The following is an 18,028-nucleotide window of genomic DNA, read 5'->3' on the forward strand; positions in this document are numbered from 1 at the left end:
CTGTATTTCTCCTTGGAGTTCTTCTTGGGTACTAGGAAAACTGGGAGTAGGAAACCTGGTTCGATGTTTCCTTGCTCTATTACTTCTATGGCCTGCTTGGTTAGGAGTAATGTAACCGCCTCTCTTAACTTTAGTAGTTGTTGTGCCTGTACCTCGAACTTGTGAGGGTTGACTGTTAGTGGAGGCTTGGCCTGTAGTGGGATAACGAAATCTGGGTTGAAGAATGTTGGAGACATAGGTGTCTTGAAGTATTCCCCAGTTTTCCCAGTGTAGTTGAAGACGCCCAACCACTTGTAGACGGTTGTACTGGAGCAGTGGGGTGGAAAACTCCAGTCGTTCGAACCTGTCTTTCAGCTTATAGTTGCGGGGAACCTCTGGGTGTCCTGCCTCGGCCCTGACCCTCCTCTATAGTTGCCATATGGGCTTAATTTTAAAAGAATCTCTTCCCTGGAACTGGCAATCTTCCTGTCTCTAGCTCTTTGTAGGCCCGTGAATTTAGATCTCCCTGAGTATCTTTGTGAAGTCTGTCGAATGACACTGGCTAAGCGTGTCCATCGATTTAATCATCAGGACTTCTCTAGAATCCTTGGTGACTTCTTTGGAGACTCTGTCTATTCCTCCACAAATATGGATGGGGAAGACCACGGGCTGTATATAGTGGAGCTGTAAAGTTCTCACCCCAGTTGCAGGAAGCTAGGAGGCCTTTGACTGACGAGCTAAAGGTCAGTGCTGCTGAGACAGACGCCAGATGATCTGTTAAAACTGCTGGTCCCTTCTTTTGCATCAGTAGGGCCGAGTAAATCATTCTGTCATCTTCAGAGTGTCGTGTTCAAATCTGGAGATAAGTGTCTCATTTATTGTTCTAGATCTATTTAGACCAAAGAACATACTTCGTCATGGTTTCTATCTGAACCAATTTCCGATCATCAATCTTGTAGTACTTGTTCTTGGCATCGGAGATCAGCTTATAGTTCTCATCGATGTCTTTGCGCTTTGAAGAAGGGGTCCATATTATGCGTGGAGAACTTCTTGGCTTGAAATTTGGCAGATGTGGCGCCTGAACCTTTGTGGCTTTGTTAAATGCTGTATCTAGGTTCTGAGGTACCGCTAATCGGGTCGATTGGGGTAGTGTAATAGCATCTGCGCTTTCATCTTCTTTCATCAGATAAGTCTGCTCTTTATTGCCACTCTTGGAAGGTGATGAGAGATCTAGATTATTGACCATCCAATATCTTATCTCTGCATCTGAGAAAATAATTCCTCCATCATCTTCCATTCCATCATCATAGATAAGAGGTTGTTGCTCTTCTGATGTAGGGCTGTGTGGCTCTATCTCTATATCGCCTAACGCTTGTGGAGATCTAGTTGTAGGCTTTATGTGCAGACCTGTGAGGTGATCGACGTGGTGATCGGGCGAGGTGATCATCTTAGTGATCTATATCGATAGGTTGACCTTCTTGATGACTCCATGAGGGGATTGATGATAGCTTCGAAGCTCTTGTGTAGTCCCTTGATGATCTTTAGATGAAGACGATCTGGGTTCAGGTGTCCTTTCAACGCCCAGCGAAGCTTCGCTTTGGCGTCCGGGTCCTGGGGAACGATGATATGACTTTCGCGAAGGCTTTTGCGGTGGTCTGATGATCAGATTCCGTGATCTCGAGTATGACGCCGAAGAAGAAGGTGATGATTCTTCCTGCCTTCGCGAAGGCCTTCAGCGAAGGCTGTACATCTGGGTCCTTCGTCGAGGTGGTCTGTGACTTCCTTCGCTGAAGGCTGCATTGTCGTGGCTGCTACGCTGACAGATGGTGCCCCTGGGTGCTGTCACGTTGGAGCCTTCGGTTGCCTCGGACCCTGGGATGGCTGCTTCTCCAGTCTATAGTGGCCTTCCATCATAATCATGATCTGTTTCATAAGATCGTTTGGGATGATCTCTACGTAGTAGATGGTGCCCTCTCTGCTGTGTTAGCTGTGGGGCCCCCTCAGCCGATCTCCGCCCTGACATCAGTGTAGAGGCATCAGGCTGCATGGTGATCTCTGCTGACATCACTGTCGCTGTCACTGGTCGCTTCTTGTATGCATGTCGGGTATGATGATAGGCTGGTCATCGTAGAGGCCTAATTCTGCTGCTGGAACGATCTCGGCTGAGAAAGTTCTCGATGACTTCAGATTTCCCTTTGGAGGAAGACGCTGCCCTGGGGGTACATGGGTTCTGCGTTGAGAAGACGCTGAGGCCCTCTTGGACTTTGGTCTGTATGACTGGATGTCTGGAGAGGCTGGTCGCTTCTTAGAGGTGTGACGGACTGCATCCCACGCCCCCTCTTCCGATGGGGTCTCAAGCAGAACACCAGACGGGGAGGGATCGGCCGACAGCAGTTGACTGGATGGGCAATCCGGACGTGATCGGGTCATGTCTACACCTAGTTTGCGCGGACTCTATCTGCAACACGCCTCAAGACGCGAAAGATGGTATTTATCAAAGGCAGAATTGGTTAAATTTATGCAGTAACTGCAACGGTGAGTCAAACGCACAGCATGTAGTACAACTAGGGCATACCACATGCGGATCCGCGAGCGAAAAACGTAATCTACAAATAGTACAGTTTTTCATCAATGTAAAACTAGCTGAACAATCACTTAACTCAATGGAATAAACAGTAGAAATAATGATTAATTATTAATGCAAATAACTGAAGGATACTAGCTATACCTTTATAGTAAACTATAAAAGGTAACTAACTAAGAAGTGTTCCACTATGTTCGCAAGAGGAAGGGGACAAGCAAAAGAGCATGAGTCAGGATAAGGAAAAAATTATCTAGTAATACCAATCAGAATTTTCTTTGCTTGCTTTGATGCATTTCTGACATGATAGGTGGTTTGTAAAGTAAACTCCTAAGTATTTGTAAGACGTAGTTGTTTCTATCATTTCACCTTGATAATACCATTTCTCTTTTGCTGCAAGTTTTTTACCTCCATTCTTGAACACAATTATTTTAGTTTTATCTCCATTTACGGTTAGTTTCCATTCATGGCAGTATGTTTCTAATTCATTTATTTCTGCTTGTAATCCACGAATAGTGCTAGAGAGAAGTATGATATCATCAGCAAATAATAAAAGAAATAGCTGTACTATATCTGGATGTAGCTGAATACCATTTGAACAGTTTTCATGAATCTGTATTGCTAGTTCATTGACAAAGAAAGAAAATAAAAATGGGCTCAAGATACAACCTTGTCTTTCTCCTATTTGGCTCTAAAAAGTTTCAGATATTTCATTATTGTTCCTCACACACATGGTGCCAGTCAACGTGTTAACAATATAAAATAATATCAGGTAGCATCAATCAATATAGACATTATGACAATGACAACTTCTTTTCGCCTGACCTGATAGTTCCGCACTCCATCCCAGCATGCCGTCTGCTCTGGGCACTTCTTCAGGTCCTCCAGGCCAAACTGAAAGCATCCACCACTACTTATTCAAGATGCTCAAGATGTCAGTTACTGAACTGTCTGTTCCAGATTCGATTATTTACAGACCACCGCCATATAGCTGGAATACCGCTGAGAGTGGCATTAAACAACAAATGTACAAAAAAACAAAGAAGAAAAAGAAATCATTTTTCAATCCTTAGAGTCTTAAATATACCATAATCAACAAGTCCAACTATTGTAAGAAATAATACAACACCTTACGAGACAACCATGTTTCCAGGACTGACTGACTGAGTTTAGTTTTACTCCGCTTTTAGCAATATTCCAGCAATATCACGGCGGGGGACACCAGAAATGGGCTTAAAACATTGTGCCCATGTGGGGAATCGAACCCGGGTCTTCGGCGTGACGAGCCAACGCTTTAACCACTAGGCTACCCCACCGCCCTCCAGGAATGTAAATAAACACTATCAAAAGGGCTGTGTTTTCCTGAATACTGGGTTTCATATTTGGAAACAAATATGTTTCCTTTTAATCAATGCTTTATTTGAGACATAACTTGTGTGTAAACTATGTACATTAACATGATTAAGCAAGTTGAGTGAGTGAGTTTAAGTTTACGCCGCACTCAGCAATATTCCAGCTATATAATCGGATCTGGACCAGACAATCCAGTGATCAACACCATGAACATCGATCTACACAATTGGGAACCAATGACATGTGTCAACCAAGTCAGTGAGTCTGACCACCCGATCCCATTAGTCACCTTTTATGACAAGCATGGGTTACTGAAGATCAATTCTAATCCGGATCTTCACGGGTCAGACATAAACGCAATTGACATTCAAGTAAAAGCATGAAGGAGGCACACAAAACTGACAGTGTTTCATGGGTATGGGGTGGCAAAAAAATGACACTCCTAACATTAATCTGATGACTTCATTGCAGTCAGTGGCGACGGCCAAACTGTGGAGAGCAAACTCTTGGTGAGCCAGAAGTGTTTTCTTTTGCTTCTGTTTGAGTGTTTGACCCAATGAGATAGCATATAACAAGAAAAAATTGTGTCCAGGGACAAGTGGATAGACTTCATCCCCTATTACACTATCATCATAGCGAAAAACAAGAAATTCAGCAAAATGTACCTTAGTTCAAATGTCTCTAAACTTACCAGTAGTAGAAAAAAAAATTAAAATACAAAACAAAATGTAATCTTTTTGCTTATCTCCCTATTCTTTTCGAATGGAAGTGGAAACACTTTAATAAAACAAGCATGACCCTTAGAATTTTCCAAAATTCAGCAAAATGACCGTTCAAATGTCTCTAAAGTTACAAAAAATGATATATATCAATACAAAAACAAAATAAATTGACACTCATGATCTTTTGCTTATCCTTAGATAGATCACCTGGGAACATTCTTTTCGAGGAGCTCTACAAAGGCATCTTTTCAATGCTGTTATTTTTTAGTGAATCGATGAAAGAAAGGATATCTCTGTCATCCTAATTCCCTCCTCGGTGGTCCTTTTTTAATGTTACTTTTTATTTTAATCCATAGAAAAGAGAAAAATTTTTTGCCCTTTTAAAAGCATTTGGTGGATTTCCAAGGAGGAAAGAGCGGATGTAAAAATACACTCAGCCCACCGTGTTACCTCCCTTTTGCCCTTTTCCTGCCATGAAACAGTCATGTGACCAGCCTTACTTGTCACTCTCCTGCTTTTCTTCCCATGCACTTGGATCTGCTGTGAAAATCCGTTACCTCCCTTGTTTCCAGCGGGAGGTTCGAGGGGAGCTTATCGTCATGAGTCAGGATAAGCATAAAAATATCAATTTTACTTGAAAAACTACATATTTTTTCTTATCCTGACTCATGATTTTTTGCTTATAGAATCCGACGGATTGGTGGTGGGTCAAGGCACTTCGTGGATTCATCAGCTGTACTTCCTGTATCCCCACCATGGGAACTGCAAAACGGCATTTCAGAGATCCTGTTCTTCCAACTTCCGTTATAACTCGGGGGGACCACTTCTTGTCTTACTTCCATCTCAGACAAGTTGAATCATCTTGATTCATGTGGCTTCAGATAAACTAGTATCTTCTTATTACTAGATATCTATAACAACCCATAGATTATGATAAGATCTTTATCATAAATGAGTTGCGACCCCTTCATGTACAGGTAAGATCTTTACCCGTATAGGATCTTTAATCATTCATGCTAGCCTGTCCTAGACTGTGCGCATGGACTTTCAAACTGATATTTTTCCTTAGTAAAAGTTATCAAGTAGTCAACGTGATAAAGGGTGAGATTTTCCAACTCAGCGCCTTTGAGGAACCGTTAGTTGCTGTGCTACAACAAGAGGCCCAAATTGGTGAATGCCGGAGACGTCTTCAGTGGCTATGTCTCGGAGGTAGTGGTTGGCAAACACTGTGTCCGACTTCCAAAAGCAGCCCTCCATAATTGCAGATATAGAGCAATTTCCATGCAGAGCTAGTGTTGACGCCAGTGCTCTGACTTCATGTGGGTTGGAAGCTCTAGGAGGTTCTAGTCCTGCTGCTTTATAGGCTCTCAATATGACGGCTCTCATCCCGAACGATATCGTCATTCTTGAGACTTCTGCTGATATCTCTGTTGATAATGGGATGAACAGGCGCTTGAATTTTCGTCTCCTTGTCTTAGTCTTTTGAAAACATATCTTCAGGGCTCTGCCCGGACACAAGGATAAGTCCTCTATATCCTCTGGTCCAAGGATTGTAGATAGGTATATGTAACTGTCTATCTGGCTGGCCAGGTAGTTGGTTCTTGGCAAGGAAGTCCCATATAAGTCCTAGATAAACTGCAGCATGCTGCCCCCTGTTGAATCTGGTTTGACCAAAGTCCAGCGTATGTATCTCTGATATTCGAGCTGCCGTGGCTAGTGCAAGCAGGAACAGAGTCTTCTGTGTCAGCAGCTCGAAGGTAGTATGGTCTAGAGGTTTGTAGGCATCACTGGTGAGATGACGTAGAATTACATTCAGATCCCAGGCCGGAGCTCTGAACTTCTTTTGCTGGTCCTCCAGTTTAAAAGATCTCAGCAGAGCAAGTACTTCTGGGGTACTTTTGTCAACTTGATGCCTGTTTTCATGGTAATCACTGTACTGATGGCGGCAAGGTATGTAGATAATGTCGAACCTTTCAGATGTCTGGTCTGTCTAAGATGACACAGGTATTCCGCCACTTGAGGATGAGTAGCTTTCATTGCAGTGAAGCCTTTCTGCCTTGCATAAGTCTCAAACTTCAGCCACTTGTCATCATACAGGTTACGAGTAGATCTGCGTAACGCTAGCGTTACTGCCTTGGCTGCCCTGGCGGAGTATCATCTTTTCTTCAAACATGTTTTGATATGGTCCACACGTGTAGCTGGAACGCTGTCGGGTTCCCATGGACTTGCTTGTAATGCGGATGTATGAGTAGGTTCGGCCAATCTGGTAACTTGATTGTTGGACTTCCGAGATCTTCTATTAGGTCTAGGAACCATACTCTCGCTGGCCAGTATGGCGCGACCAAAGTCAGTTGTAGCACCTGTGTCTGTTTGATCTTCAACAGTACTTTCGGTAGTAATATCGGGGGTGGAAACGAGTAAGCGTTTAGTCCTTCCCAAGATATGCTCAGTGCATTTGTTGCCCAGGCTTGAGGATCTGGAACTGGTGAGACAAACGTCTGTAGTGGTTTGTTGAACCTCGTAGCAAACAGGTCTATGCAAGGGGATCCTATTCCCCTTATGATGAGCCAGAATGCTTCTGGATGGAGCATCCATTCCATAGGTGACGGGTGCAGTGGTCGGGAGAGAGCGTATGTGACAAGTCTTTATCCAGATGTTTGCTTTCTCCGTGATGTGGAACAACTTGAATGTGAGCTGTAGCAGGCTTGGAGACCTTGTGGATCCCTGCCGATTTATGGAGAATGCCACTGTAGAGTTGTCCGTGTGGACAATCAGCATTTTGTTGTTCAGCGAGCTCGACCATAGTTGTAAGGCGTTGATCATGGCTTTCATCTCCAGCAGATTGATGTGAAGATGCTGCTCTATTTTGGACCACCTTCCCGATGCAACTTGATTGTTGAGATACGCACCCCAGCCTTGTATCGAAGCGTCTGCGTAGAGATGTGTGTCGAAGGCCGGCTCTTGTAAACGTTCGACCTGCGTGTCCACCACAGTAGATACCTCTTGAGGTTGTCTGGCAGCAAGATTGGGTTGACGCTGTCCAGATGTTTTGTCAGGAACCGTTGCAGTGGTCTTAGTTGTAACCTTCCTGTGTGAGTCAAGTCCTGCGCCGAGGTTAGTAGACTGAGTAGAACTTGCCATGATCACAGTGTTAACGGAGAGATGACTGCTAGTGGAATCATGGCTTGTATCTTGACCCAACGATCTTCTGGGACGACAATACGATTCTGTGTTGTGATAAACCTTATCCCCAGAAATTGCAGATCTTGTTTTGGTTCCAACTCTGACTTCATTAGGTTCACTAGCCATCCTAGTTGAGTGAGCAACTTGATCGTGAAGTTCAGCTGTAGTCCTGAGTTGACTGGCATCTTGGTGAACCTGAATTCCGTCGTCCAAGTACATGTAGTAGGCATTGCGTAGACCTCGATGATGTACACATGTGACTATAGGCTTGGTTACTGTGTGAATATTCACGGAACCGAAGATATTCCAAACGGTAGGGCGTCCCATTGGAAGTGCTACCCTCTGAATAGGAATCGTAGATACTTTCTTGATTCTGGATGTATGGGGATGTGTAGGTACGCATCCTGCAGGTCTATGCTGGCCATGTAATCTGGTGGACGGACGAGTAGTTCTGAGTTGAGGTAGGTGGATCATTCTGAACCTGTCTGGTTTCAGTAGATAGAATTTGCGCATGTTGTAAATCAGTCTGAACTTCTCCTTGGAATTCTTCTTGGGTACTAGAAAAAATTGGGGAGTAGAAGCCTGGAGTGAGATGATGCTGATCTATTATCTCTACCGCCTTCTTCATAAGTATTGAGTTGATGGCTTCTTGTAGTTTGTCTGCCTGCTCCTCTGCATAGTCGAAGACCATCGGGCTGAGGGTTAGCTGGGGTGTGGCCCTGAGATTTACTCTGTATCCTTCTTGCAGTACTTGGGGAGACGTAGTCGTCCTCTAGTATTCCCCAATTTTTCCAGTACCTTTGTAGACGTCCACCCAATGTCAATGGTTTTATAGGAACGGCTGCGGGTGGAAGAATCCAGTCGTTCCGAACCCTGATATCAACGTCTAGTTCCTCTGGATCCTCTGGGAGTGCAGCCTCTCCCTGAGTTTCCTCTGTAATTTCCGGATGAGCGACGAAAAGATCCTTTGCCGCCTCTGAAGCTGGAGTACTTCTTCTCCTTTGCCTTCTGTATGTCAGAATATTTGGACTTGCTGTTATACTTTTGCGAAGTATGACGGATGACGTTGGCCAGAGTATCTATGGATTTTATCATCATCACTTCTCTAGAGTCGTGCGTAGCTTCCTTAGCTGCCTTGTCTATTTGTCCTCCAAAGATAGTAGGCGCCTCCCATGGAGCTCTCAGTAGCGGTTGGGTGATACTGTCACTCCATGAACAGGATGCAAGTAGCCCTTGTCTGCATAGTAAAGTGAGACCTGTAGATATAGATGCCAGATGGTCCGATAAAAAGTATTGGTCCTTCTTCTGAGTTATGAGCGCCGAATATATCATTCTGCCCTCTTCCGAACTTGAGTTCTGGAATTTATTGATCAATGCTTCATTGATAGCTCTGGACCTGGCCAACCTGAAGAAGGATCTCCTTGTAGCAGTATCAAGTTGCGATAACTTTTATTCTTCTACTTTATACATCTTGTTCCGGGATTCGTTGACTATCTTTATGTTATCATCCCATTCAGGCGCCTTTTGTAAATGGATCCATATGATGTAGAGGGAATCTCTTCACATAAAATTATCGCAGATGCCGACTCTGGTACTTGGATGCTTTCGCGAAATCTGTGCGAAGGTTGGCGGGTACCCTGGATATAGGTTCAATCGGAGGGATAGTGACGGAGTCAAAGTCGTCGTTACGCATCATATAAGTGTAGACTTCATCTTTATCCTTAGAAGGAGACTCCAAGTTCAACCTGTTGGCAATCCAAGCTGTAACCTCTGCGTGTGGGAAGACAAAGTCTGCTTGCTCATCCAGTGTCTCCTGATTATTAGAGCTAGGCCTCCGCGTATCATCCATCTGCGAACCTGTATCCCTTGTCAAACCTTCATCATCCTTTCGCAAACCCTTGTCTGCAGATTCCTCCCTACGCGAACGTCTGTCTTGAGAGTCCTCTCTGTACGAACCTCTATCTGTAGAGTCATCTCTTCGTGAACCTCTGTCTGTAGATTCATCTCTTTCTGCGTAACCAGATGATGTGAACCTCTGTGATGTGAGCCTTCTTCTTGCGAACCTCTGTCTCGTGATGAGTGAATTCGCGAATGTCTGTGAGATCTCGATCTAGAGCGGCTAGGTGTAGGAGATCGATCCTTCGATGTTCTCGAACGTTGAGGGTTCGCAGATGTAGAATGATGAGTAGCATCTCATGTCTTCTATCGTCCTCCAAGATGACAGAGTCGTTCAAATGTGGAGACCTTCGCAAAGGTGTACGTTCGAGATCGTAATCTTGAGACGTAGTTCTCTGAGGAGTAGGTTCATGCAGGTCAGCTGGTTCGCGCAGGTCCGTAGGTTTGCGCACGGTGTCGGTAGATGAGAGGCTTCACCGAGCCTTCGCTTCTTCCTCGAACCTGCGTTCCATCATGGTCATCATCTGGTTGGTGAATTGTCTCATAAATTCACCCGGGTCAAAGTTCTGTGTTGGTTGAAGCTGCTGCGGTGTAGAAGAAGCGTTCGCGAATGCTGCTGAGTTGTGTGCCTCGACCTCGTTGCGTTGAGAAGTAGGTGGTAGTTCATCAAACGGCAGTCCTGCTGTGACTGTTGCAGGAGACGATCTAGTAGTTGTAGACGTCGATTAAGTCGCTGATCTCGTAGGCACTTCGGGTAGAAGTAGTGGGTGTGTGTGTGTGTGTGTGTGTGTGTGTGTGTGTGTGTGTCATCAAAAACGTCTACTTCCTGTGGAGGTAATATCTCTTCGTTAAAGGATTTCTGATGCGTTGACTTACTAGGCCGTGTAGATTTACCCTCCGATCTGGTAACAGATGCTTTCTTCTGCGATGTAGAAGAGGATGACGTCTTTTCTTAGCTTTAGTCGGAGCTAATCGATCTCTTCTTGACCCTCGCATCAGCAGACTGCGCTCGCAACGCACAACTTAGCACCAGTATTATGAATATCAGCAGTAGCAAGCAACATACGGTTTGCAGGCTGATAAGCCGTGACTTGAGATGACTTCCTCACCCGATCCATGGGATGTCTATAGATATAAGACAAATATTGATTAAATTGTAGATTTGATAAAGAATAGGATCTAAATAAAAAGGATATAATGCCGTATATGGGACTCCAATGCTTGCCCAACCATCCACTTGGGCTAAAAGGGAGAGTGTGACAAGTAAGGCTGGTCACATGACTGTTTGTGCGGGAAAAGGGCAAAAGGGAGGTAACTCGTGGGTGAGTGTATTTTTATGTCCACTTCGGGAACTTCAAGGGATTCAAGTGTTCCAGTACCATTCGAAAAGAAAAGGGAGATAAGCCAAAGATCATGAGTCAGGATAAGAAAAAATTATGAGATGCACACCATTCGAGTCCCAAGAAAGCCCATGTATAAGTTCATTGAATTCCACAGAGCATTTTTTGTGGAGAAGTGGATAGAGTACATTCCCTGTTTCCTACGGACGGACGGACACGGAGGATAACCCTATATGGCGGGGACATAAAAATAACAGACAAGCCTGTAAGTATGCTTGTGGATATTAAAGACACCTCAAATTTCTGAATACAATCACACCTACACCCATATGGAACTTCCAATAAAGGTATATTTGTATTCATTCATATCATTATTTGGATTATTTTGTACTATTTTTTTAATATGTGACCCTGACCTTCATGGCAACTCCTTTCTGAATGTGTGACCTTGACCTTCATGGCAACTCCTTTCTGAATGTGTGACCCTGACCTTCATGGCAAATCCTTTTTTAAATATGTTACCTTGACCTTCATAGCAATTCCTTTTTAAATATGTGACCCTGACCTTCATGGCAACTCCTTTCTGAATGTGTGACCTTGACCTTCATGGCAACTCCTTTCTGAATGTGTGACCCTGACCTTCATGGCAACTCCTTTCTGAAGGCATTACCAGTGTATGAAATAAGCCAAAACCCCAGCCAGACATCAGGTCTGGTAACTTGAAAATATTACCAGTCCAAAATGGATTTAACCAGACAAGACACCAAGATATGACTCAGATGTATATAACATCTAAATTTTTACCAGAACATCGGGCTGGCGAGCTGTAAATTTAGATCCATCCGTCTGAAATCTAGCCCGTCTAGACGGGGCTTATTTCATACACTGGCATACCCTTACCTTCATGTCAACACCTTTCTCCATGCGGGTTTCAGGCTCAGACTTCATCAACCAGTGAGTGAAAACTTCAGGTGGTGCATTTTCTGACTTGGACTTCTTTGGCTTCTCATTGTCTGGGATCGAAAATGAAACAACACTTCACACCACAAGTAAAGGTTCTTGAATTGTTTTGAGGTTTTTGTTAATAGAAACATAATCTCCAGTATAAGACATACTGTACATTGCCATGTATATAGTGAAAGGACGTATAAGGCAACCCCCTTGCATAAACCTTCAGAATCAATGCAAAATTAAACATAAACCCCATCTCTAAGCCACCCTGGACGAAACACATAGTCAGAACTTTCATGATCCCTATATTGGCAATAAAAACATGTTTGTCTTCCATTGTTCTTCTGTATGATGCTTGGTTGGGCAGAAATCCAGCACATGGCTTCATTTTATGTGTGGACAAGACTTCAGCCCATATCCCCCTTAAATTTCATTCTTGTCAAATCATATCACCTGAATATATATATATTCCTTATCTGATAAGGACAATTTTTAATATGTTTCTTTAACTGTATTTTAACATACTGAAAGACGTATCTAACCTCTATCAATGCCACTTAAATAAATCTTTCCTCCTCGTTAAAATTTAGGGGGGACACGGACAGAAGTCTTACTGTTTATCACCAGTTGAAACAACATGTAAAATTCTCCTACTCCGGGCAGTGTGACAGCAATCCCACCCCAAAGCCCTCTAATTTTTGGAACGGAAAAGTTGCCTTATATGCCATGTACCATAGTGTAATTGATTACTGACCTATACTGTGTGTAATATGGTTACTGACCTACACTGTACATATATATATATATATTATGTGTGTGTGTGTAAAAGTGAAACATGTTGGAGAAGTGTGTGTGTACCAGATTAGACTTACACATACAAGAATCGTTCACTACAGATTACAATTAAATTCAATCTTGAAGCAGACGGTTTCATTTCTGTTTCAGTGTCCATTCATCCCTGGCAATTAGCAGATATCACACATTTCATATGATCTGAGGTAGTGAAGGTTATAAATCCTCTGAACAGATTTATTTTATTTCATTTGTTTTCTTTAGATCGAAACAGTCAATTATGTTCCAGAAATATCATAAATATCTGCAAATGACGTACTACAGTTTCTCAAGTCTGTCTAACAAACCAGTGGTGAATATTATGAGCAATTACATTTCATCCAGGTACATTGACAAGAAATCACACATTAATTGGCAGTGGCATGCCTTAATTAACGCCTATGAGAGTGAGGGAGAATGGTTTCATGCTGATTTCAGCAATTTTATTTCAGCAAATGTCAAGAGGGTTATGTGATATTTGTTAAGTAAATAGTGCATCCCAAAAATGATGACGTAGGCAAGTGACATCATCAAGGCGTGTGATGATGTAATGACATCATGGCGGATTAAAAACGTATGGCGGACTTATTGTTGTCTGTTGGAATCCAGGATCATCCACCCCAACATCGGAAATACATGACAAACTGGCGACGAGGATGGGATCCAAAACCGTGAGAATGTTGTGGGGCAGTTTTGAACATTCAGCGTAATGAGAGACATTAACTATGACATCAGTCACAAGGGGCTCAGCGTCTATAAGGATAGATTGCCATGTGATACGTTATTGGAAATAAGGCACTACAAACCTGTGTAAAGTGGAAGAGTAACATGGAAGTGAACTTTAAAGTGATTTCAAACCTGGAAAAGGAAATTTTGTTAGCGAACAAATTGTACGAAACAAACATTGAATCTCTGATTGGTGAATCAGAGTCACAGAGTAAATAGTACATCTCCACCTGTGGGGAATCTAACCCACACCTGCCCCAAATTTAAGCTGAAGGGGTTGTTGTCTGCACAGGTACTACAGAAATGTACCCCAGGTACCTTTCTGTATACAGAAATGTACCTTAGCCAAAGTAAATGTACAGAAACGTACCCGGTACCCTAAACGGCAGACGAGTCCACTTTTCTCAAGCCGAAACCGAAAACCGGTTTGTGGTGTTGCTCCAAATCACCTGATTTCAAGCACTTTCACTGCATCGCCGAGTATTCACTTTGTATTCTAACGCATTCGAATATGGAGCTCATACGACAGTATGAGAGTTCCGATCAAGAAGCTGATGACAATTTCCCATGTTCATTTACGACAGCTGTTGGTGGGAACGATTTGGAAACGGACCTTTCAGGACACCCAAAACTTAAAATGTTTCGCTCCTGAGAGAACAGCGCTGGATCATGTACAAAGTATGTCACCCCCATTGTAGACAGCTTTCAATTTTCTGTAAAACGGACTACAGGGGACGTCATGCTCAAGAAAAATCGATTGTCTGATATTTTATAACTGACAGTGGAAGGAAGGTATACAGTTCTTCCTGACGAACACGCACTGCCATGTTCAATATTTCCACGGTTTAACAGGCAGGAATAATTTTTAGTACGCGTTCGAGGAAACCGGTTTAGCGCTCGGGAGTACATGCACTTTATCAGATTAATTAGCGCTGCTGGGGTACATTTCTTACCTGTGCCTAACCCTAAGGATCGCACTTAAAGGGTGGCACTTTTTCAGATTAATTACTGCTGGGGTTCCCTAACCCTAACCCTAAGGATCGTAAAGGGTGGTATACACTTACCCTAACCCTAAGGATCGTAAAGGGTGGCATACCCTACCCTAACCCTAAGGATCGTAAAGGAGTTCTGCTTTACCGGGCGCACTTTTTTCAGATTAATTAGCGTTGCTGGGGTTCCTAACCTAATCCCTAACCCTAAGGATCGTAAAAACGTCGCATCATAACATAACCCTAAGGAGAAGTTGTAATCCATAAAGCATTCGCCTAAAGAAGTTGTAATCCATAAAGTTGGATTGCATTTGTCATGGATTGCGTCGGACCGTTGTTGCGACTCTTGCCTATGCTTTGGCTCAATAAACTTTTACAATTGTACAAGCAATAATTTTGATGAGGCATATACCGCCTTCCTAATAAAAACTATAGAGTGTTTTACCTGATTTTAGTCTACGTTTTGGAGGCATTTGGGGTGCCGGGCGACTCGCTCTTTCCCAAGCTCAAATTCACTACTATTTTGTAAACATTAAAATGACACAACTTCCCGCGCTATTTCCATACGTCATTTCCGACCGGATATTCTTTTGCGCATGTCTGTGACTTGCATTCCAAAATGGCGGTGTTGCGTCCTTTGCGACAGACCGGTCAAAATTCTTGTTAAATATATGAAAACAGTCCGAGTAGAAGTTATGATTGTTGAAGAAACTGATTGGAACGTGACACATCGACATCACTCTAGCCGTGTTCAGCATTTGGTAAATGCCTATTTCACCTTTCGTTTGATAAATGGCCGTTGTTATGGACTCACTCGAGTAGGTATTATAAAACCTTGATAACATAGTACGCAAAATCTACTTCCCTTCGTACCCTAATATGTGAATATATGAATTATTGGTGTATTTAGAACTAATTGACAAATCTCCTTCGATGGAATACTCAGTCGTTTGTGACATGACATTTTAGACTTTATACATACCTTCACTATATCGTATGTCAAGCACCTTACTAGGCGAGTTTATTCCACATTCCACCTATATTTCTAGCTTCGGCCACTTGAATTTGATGGATATTTCCGAATCAAACTATTGCAAACTGCTTGAAAACAAGTTTCCAACAAATCAAAGTTTACAAACAAATGGAGCTATCAATATGCCTATGGAAATAGCACAACCGTAACTAATCGTACCTGATGTGCTTTTTCGACACACTGTATATATTTACTGTTATCCATTTTACAATTGTGATTTTTCTTATTATCTATGAGATGTGAGTTCACTGGCAGTTTGTATGTCAACAGGCAATGCCCCGCTACCACCCAGTGACACAGTGCTCAGAATCAAACTGCAAAACATATGTTGGTTTGATGAAATTTTGAGAAATATATAAGTTTGAAACAGTGATCACTCAGATGTAGCTCATCAATACAATACAAAAAATCCTAACAAAGTAACATTTTAGTGCTGTCAAAAAGTAAGTGACAGATCACAACCCTTCACAAGCCATTTGATTTTATCAACACCAAGGGTTGGTGTTGATAAAATCAAATGGCTTGTGCAAGGTTTAGTGGACGTAAATAGCATGCCAGTGAGGCAAGAAAACATATGACATCATTGTGAGGAGTCATAGTCACACTTGGAACTTTGGAAGTGATCTATACAGACTTTCACTCCATAGACTTTCATCTTTAACATTATATTAAATATTAAAATACCATTAACCATATCAACATGTATATACCATATTATAGCTGTTTAAATATTTGCTTGTATTATATGAGCAGGTGTGTCAAGTGAAAACTGATTTGTGATTTTAGTTTCATAGCGTTATTTGTTTGCTATTTTAGGTTGTTGTTTACTTAACCAGGTTAACTAAAATGCTGTTGAACTATTTTAGTTTCATGTGAAGCAGATTGGATCTGTAAATGACAATATTGTCAGATGCATTCATTGTGAAATATCCGTTCATCCAAGAAACCACAGTTATTTTCATGTGACTGCACTAAACAAGTTTTTAAGCTCCCAGGATCCAACCTCCAATGCAGATTTTGGGTAAGGATGGGTCACCAGCAACCTATGCTTATACCAAGTTGCTATTTGGTTGCATGGTCAACTCATCAACTATGACTCGGTTGTAAGTGTTCATCATCTAACCCTAATGACATTGATTATTGCTCATAATATCAATCACTGGCCAGAACTTGATTATACAGTGTATGTAGACCATCGTCATGTAGCTGGAATATTGCTTGCTGGGGAATGAAACAAACAAACAGAATCCAACCTCCTTCAAAGTAACAAGGTCCGAGGTTGGTGTTCTGTGACATACTTCTCAAGTTCCGAGAATTTGATAGATTTCATATGAAACATAGCCACTGTCACTTAAGACTTAAAGTATATTTATTATCAGAAGAAAAATAATAATTAGGCCACACTTTTTCTTTACTTTCTGTATGGTTCCACCAACAGCAAATTTTGTTGAAATGGAATGAAATCTGAATTTGTCACTTTCCTTTATCTAACTTGATAGCATTTAGCACCAAAAAATAGTCTCAATAATAGTCCACTATCTATACCTTGACATCAATGCATAAAAAACAGACTAACATTAAGAAACTGTATTTTGTTTGCAAGGAGCTCGCGATTCGTTAAACATTACTCAGTCTCTCCAGTCCCAGTGGCAACTACTGGTCAAATGAGGAACTATTTTGTACAATGTTCAGTGTTCCTGACAGCTTTTGAAACAACCATCCCTAAGGAGTGGTGATAAAGAAAAAGTCCCCCAAACATTTTGCCAGTCCACAATACATTGCTTCAGGTTATGCATTCAGTATTTTGTTTGTGTTTTGGCCATGGAAATCCATTCAATCAAACATTTTTGTCTTTTCTTATTTTTGTGTTGACAATTTTAGACTTTTTGGCACACATACGATGTTTGTCACAGTCACTTCCTGACTATTCTGATTCATAATTTTTTCGTTTTGTTTCGCATGTGCTGTAGTGGTGTTCCGATTAATTGAAATAATCGAAGATTGGTCGCAGTGACCAAATGACCAAGCAATCGATCACATTTTCTCATAATCGAACACAAACGATTTTGGAACTACTGTTTTAGTCTTTGAAACGATGGAACATATTCAAAGTTGTCAGGGACTGCAAACTTGTTTAATTCTTAGAAAACTCACTTCACTAACTGAAATGTCATGACTGAATATTTCTTGAAGACTCCAGGAAGTTTATGGTTATGATATATTAGTCATCACTTTAAAGTAGCAAGTTGCATCATCTCATACATATCTGCAATAACAAACTGGATAGGAAAATCTGAAAAATGACGCTAACCAATTTTTTTCGATGATTGTTCGTTAGTAATAAAGCAATCATCAATTGTGAGATTTCAACCAATTCCCAAAACTAATGTGCTGCTTGGTTTGCACTGTGTAAAAAGCAATATTTTGCATCACGTTTAAGCCCC

At 42.0% G+C, this 18,028-nt stretch overlaps 2 protein-coding genes across 2 annotated transcripts in view; one reads left to right on the forward strand and one right to left on the reverse strand.

Annotated features, from left to right (window-relative positions):
- The window catches only part of LOC124270509 (thymocyte nuclear protein 1-like), a 31,278-nt gene extending 16,152 nt beyond the window's left edge, over positions 1-15,126 (reverse strand). The window contains exons 1-3 of the mRNA XM_046705527.1: positions 14,997-15,126; positions 11,955-12,067; positions 3,386-3,454 (exon numbers count right to left, since the gene is read on the reverse strand). Coding sequence (XP_046561483.1) covers positions 3,386-3,454; positions 11,955-12,067; positions 14,997-15,024 — 210 coding nt within the window. The 5' untranslated portion in view covers positions 15,025-15,126. The remainder of the gene's footprint in view (positions 1-3,385; positions 3,455-11,954; positions 12,068-14,996) is intronic.
- A 60-nt stretch (positions 15,127-15,186) lies between these two features.
- Positions 15,187-18,028, forward strand: part of LOC124270510 (leucine-rich repeat-containing protein 56-like) — a 76,971-nt gene continuing 74,129 nt past the window's right edge. Inside the window, 1 exon segment of the mRNA XM_046705528.1 lies at positions 15,187-15,312. The gene's annotated coding sequence lies outside the window, so the exon portion shown is untranslated.

Source organism: Haliotis rubra, unplaced genomic scaffold, assembly GCF_003918875.1.
Source record: "Haliotis rubra isolate DU_JTF1 unplaced genomic scaffold, ASM391887v1 Scf152, whole genome shotgun sequence".
Classification (NCBI taxonomy): domain Eukaryota; kingdom Metazoa; phylum Mollusca; class Gastropoda; order Lepetellida; family Haliotidae; genus Haliotis; species Haliotis rubra.